This window comes from Sardina pilchardus, chromosome 9, assembly GCF_963854185.1.
Source record: "Sardina pilchardus chromosome 9, fSarPil1.1, whole genome shotgun sequence".
Classification (NCBI taxonomy): domain Eukaryota; kingdom Metazoa; phylum Chordata; class Actinopteri; order Clupeiformes; family Clupeidae; genus Sardina; species Sardina pilchardus.
Genome location: NC_085002.1, coordinates 2,719,921 through 2,724,920, shown reverse-complemented (window position 1 = coordinate 2,724,920; position 5,000 = coordinate 2,719,921). Strand labels below are relative to the sequence as shown.

Genomic DNA, 5,000 nt, shown 5'->3' with positions numbered 1-5,000 from the left:
TACGTCAGACGACGCATTCGTGGCTGCACAGACTTAGCAACCTGTCCTCCGCTCCTCAGCCGCGTGTCGTGTTGAGAAGCACATCAGTCGGACCACCCGTGTTGAGGGTCTTCATCATTTCACCAAATTACTATTTATTATTCCTATGCTTATTATTGTCATTCAGAAAGGACGCAAGTTTTTATTGAGACTTTTTTATTTGATTTTATGAGGCGTTTATTAATGGCATAGCCCATTATAACTCATTTGTGTTGCCAGGGCAGCAGTTGAAAGCCTGTGTGCACGCTTGGGACTGATCACTTCTCACTGCTGTTAAATTCCCCAACACTGAGTGATGCTCCTCCTGATGAGATGGTGAAGGGTTGGATGTTTCCGGAACTTGGAGTGTGAGGTTGAGGGGCCGGTGTTTGGTCATAGAGGGCTGACCACACTCACTCACTCTCAAGTCTTACAGTAGTTTAGTGTTTTGATTGGCGAAGCTGTAGAGGTGTTGTGCATTTGAATATGCTGTATCTGTATACAGGATGGGAAACGGTCTGGACAAGGATTGTGGCTTTTGGCAAACTAATATTCTTCTTTTTTTTCTATCCTTTATTTCTGGTGACGCTGTAGATGTTGTCATGCTTTAGTTCAGTTGTGTCTGAACTGAAGGAACCCAACAGCTGCTGCTAGTGAAGGCTGAACGGTGCAGTCGTCGTCCACTGCGTCTGGCTCCGTCTCTCTGAGAGGCCGGCCGGTTCGTGATCCTGTGGGGGGGGGAGGGGGGAGGAGCCCTGGAGGAGGAGGGCTGTTGTCGTGACAACAGGATTTGCAAACAGACTCCAAGGGAGAATGCAAGTCATTTGTTTACATGTTGTCTTAAAAGTTACACTGTGTCATATTTTGGGCCAAAGTAAAATCATGATACCTAACTCAGATTGCTCTCTTTATACGTAAGGGATTTCTTACGTATGACGTTCGAGTAATCGCCAGATATTTTGTGTTACCTTTTTTTAGTTTGAGCACAGAAATCGTCATGTAGCACTTGAACCTCTTGACACAGTAGCATGGGGCTTCAGACCACCGCGGCGGGTCTCGTACCGGTCTTTACTTTGCCTGCGTTGGGCTGGGCGGTCCTGACGGAGGCCCTGTCCAGGAGACGCGTGTCCCGTCCGAGTCAGAGAGTCGCAAGAGCTGGAACTGCCGTAGTACGAAGCCTTCTCAGGCAGCAACCAACAGCAACGAGATCCAGCAACTCCGTTCATCTTGCTCCCGTGTCCGTTTTGGGAGTCAGCTGTGTACAAGACCTGACTACCTGTTCATCGATCTGTGTGTGTGTGTGTGTGTGTGAGAGAGAGAGAGAGTGCCCTATTGACTATTCAAGCCCTATTGAATACTATAGTTGTGAATGAGATGTACCTGAGCGAACACCTGGTGTGACATTCCAGCATAGACGCGTGCAGAGGCAGACAGCTGTGGGAGTGCGTGGCCCTTGCAGCCCTACCTGCAGTGAGAGTTCCCTGAACCTGTTGCTGAACAGCTGACTTCATTTAATGACGGAGAGATGCTTGTTTTAAACACTCTCTTAGGTACCAGGCTGGTTTCTAAGTGACTCGTTCAGGACCTAGCCCAGGTCAGTGTGGAGAAGCGTTGTTTACACCGCTCCCATGACAACATGTCAAAGTGACTGATAACGCTTATACATTCTGTCAGCAGATTTTGCGCATTCTTGTACTGGATAAAACAACAATGTTTTAACGATTGATCACGTTTAACTGCTCTTTAAGGAAACTGTTCTATTGACTGATGCATTGGCATCACACAGAGCCACAGGTGATGTTTGATATCATGTATTCCTGATCGATCGTGTCGTGCTGGCCAGCATGGAGATATCTGCACGGCCACACAGACCTCACTGGCTGTGGGCAGGCCTGAGACAAGATATCAAGTGACCGCGGTTATCTTACTGTGCGTTCAGACCAAAAGCGTCAAAGTCGCTGGTGAAGCTCATAGCCCGACGCTCAACCCAGTTCAGTGCCGAAAGCGTCAAAGCCATGACGTGAAACATTCGGACAAACCACAAGCAGCAATCCTGCGAGTTTGACATTCTGATTAGTTGACGCCGAACCGTGTCATAGCTAATTACCATAAAGTGAACTGAGGCTCAACTTTTTTTTGACGCCCGTGAAGCTCATGAAGCCACGCTCACGCCCAGAACGCTTTTGACGCCGGTAACGCCGACTCTCCATAGAAAATGAATGATTTCCGGCGCTCTTGACGCTTTTGACTGTCTTGGTGTGAACGCACAGTTACTGTCCTGCTTTTAGGTTGACTGGTTTACCTGAGTCCGGACAGGATTGATTGATTGATTGATTGATTTGTATGTATGTATGTATGTATGTATGTATGTATGTAGCTGTATTCAAACGGTGCACCCCACATATTTGCAATAGCTGAATTTGTACAGGCTTTTGGGAAAGTGAAATATTTATCTGACATAGTAGCACAAAAAAGGTACAATCAGAACATGTTGCAGAAATTGAATGATGGGTGAAATATTTTGTCTTACTAATTATGTTATTTATTTTAAGATGTTGACTTTTTTTTCTGACAACCACAATTTATTTTTATTGTATTTTTGAATTTTGTATATTTCTCAAATTCAATTGTGTATACACATTTCATTGTAAACATTCATACACTTTCTGAAACTTTATTTTGATTGAGTTTGCTAGTGACTTCCAAGAGTTGACTTAATGTTGATCATCCATTTGAGTTTCACACAAAATACAAAAAAGACCAAACCAGGACGTCTGGAAAAAGAACATTATTTTGTAACTTGAAAATATAATAACAAAAAGAAATATATGTGGTTTAATTTATCAGAAGTTTGAATGTATGTATTTATTAACATGATTCTGTATTTATACTTGTGCTGTGTGGGTGTGTGGGTGGGTGTGTATGCGCGCCAGGGGGTGGTTTGTATGTTTGAAGTTTGCACTGAAATTCTTTTAAATTGAACTTTGAGTTTGATTTCAATACTCACGTATGGCTGACATTAAACCTTTGTTTTTTTCTTAAACATGTGTGTGTGTGTGTTTTTCTTAAACATGTGTGTTTTTTTTTTTCTTAAATATGTGTGTGTGTTTTTCTTAACCATGTGTGTGTTTAACTCATCATGGGAGAGTTTAATAAGAGCTCCGTTAAAAAAGAGAGAGTTTTCTGTTTCCTGTTTTCTCATCAGGGCAGAGATCAGTAAGAGCTCTGATATTAAAGAGAGTTTTCTGTTTCCTGTTTTCTCATCAGGGCAGAGATCAGTAAGAGCTCTGATATTAAAGAGAGTTTTCTGTTTCCTGTTTTCTCATCAGGGCAGAGTTAAGACAAAGATCGTATAGTTAGGAAGATGAGTCATAAAGGGGGTTTTCAATGGAATGAAATGGTGCCCACTTCCGCCTCCTATCTGGGCGTGATCAGTGACGAGTAATCGGTTTAGACCAGTGTAGAAGCAGCAGAAGCAGTGTGCCGTTGATAACAGGTGGCATGCGCAATTAGCGGAGACAGGTCAGGTCAGGAGGGACAGGTCGTGAACAAAGTTATTTTTCTATGTATTTATCTCGCTGGAAAATACGATTTCAATGTGGGAATGTTAGAAAGACGTGTGCCTTGTAGAATATGGGTTCGTTACTTGCATTGCTGAATGTAGGGCTAAGGGAATGGTCATAATCCGAGATAAGGTTTATTTCTCCCGTTTGCCTCCTAAATGGGAGTGGCACTACGTCACAGGGACACCAGGATTGACCCTCATATGACTCGTCTCGCTTTATAAACCGTCTCTGGTTAAGAGGAGAGTTTTAAAGATGACCCCTGACCTGAGGGGTGAACCATGGGTGCCTCTCATGTGGTCTTTTATACACCCTCCCTTCCTTCCTCAATCCTTGTCCTCACTGGTATAGATAAAGAATGATGGGGCGGCAACAATGGGATAGTCTATCTAGTGTTAGCTATAGATCAGTGGGAACGAGCCTTGAGGATCGAGGAGAGAGTTTGAGAGCCACCCCATGAATCGAGATTCCAGAATCTTGCTGGGATGATGGCAGTATCTTAAGTTGGTCACATTTCACCAGGGAGGGTTGAAAAGGAGCACAAATCAAAGGTTTTTGAGCGCACCATGAGCTGGGTTTTCCTAGATCACATCACACACACACACACACACACTAAAGGCCATGCTATTGCTGATTCATACATGTGGCAGCCTGAAACAGGAGAAACCAAAAGAAAACACACAAATTAAAAAGACACGAGTGAAATCCACTACAGTACCGTAATTTCCCGACTATTGGCCGCGGCTTAAACATTGATTTTGCAAAATTTCTTCAGCTATGAGGTTAATACAGGGTGGTAGTTCACATGGTGTTAATATGGTTTTGTTTCTTTTAACTTGCATAAAACACGGTCCTGCGGCCTCTACACAATGCGGCTTATATGTGGGAAATTAGACACAAGTGTTTTTTCTTCTTTTTTGATGACGTGACTCTGTTGCCAAGGAGCCCCGCCGGTTCTGCTGTGCAGGTTTAGCACACCACACTTTGTCTTGCTCAGGACAGAAGGCTTCTTTGAGTGCGAGCGACGCTGGAAGCCCATTGGTTCAGTACTCTGCCTGTGAACGCGTTTGTCTCCATAGCATGATGGGTCATCTCTGTTCTCTGTGGCGGGGCAACACTGAGCCGAGAGAAAAGCACAGCTGTGTGTGTGTGTGTGTGTGTGTGTGTGTGTGTGTGTGTGAGAGAGAGAGAGAGTAATTGTTTTTCTGTGTAAAAGCTGACCTCAGAGGTCTTTTCTGTGACGGCGGCGAGCAACTGTAAATAGAGGTGTATAGGACTCTGTGTGTGTGTGTGTGTGTGTGTGTGTGTGTGTGTGTGTGTGTGTGTGTGTGTGTGTGTGTGTGTGTGTGTGTGTGTGTGTGTGTGTGTTGGGGGGGACACTGGCCTGCACGGCCGTCACCGCCCGCCTGACCCATAATG

The 5,000-nt window shown here is 44.4% G+C and overlaps 2 protein-coding genes across 2 annotated transcripts in view; both read left to right on the top strand.

The window, feature by feature from the left end:
* The window catches only part of fam72a (family with sequence similarity 72 member A), a 4,213-nt gene extending 3,468 nt beyond the window's left edge, over window positions 1-745 (top strand). The window contains exon 4 of the mRNA XM_062545255.1: window positions 1-745. This exon is cut by the window's left edge and continues 946 nt beyond it. The gene's annotated coding sequence lies outside the window, so the exon portion shown is untranslated.
* Window positions 746-1,046: 301 nt separating this feature from the next.
* LOC134092101 (nectin-2-like) overlaps window positions 1,047-5,000 on the top strand; it is a 26,327-nt gene continuing 22,373 nt past the window's right edge. Inside the window, exon 1 of the mRNA XM_062544901.1 lies at window positions 1,047-1,155. Within this exon, the coding sequence (XP_062400885.1) occupies window positions 1,047-1,155 (109 nt within the window). The remainder of the gene's footprint in view (window positions 1,156-5,000) is intronic.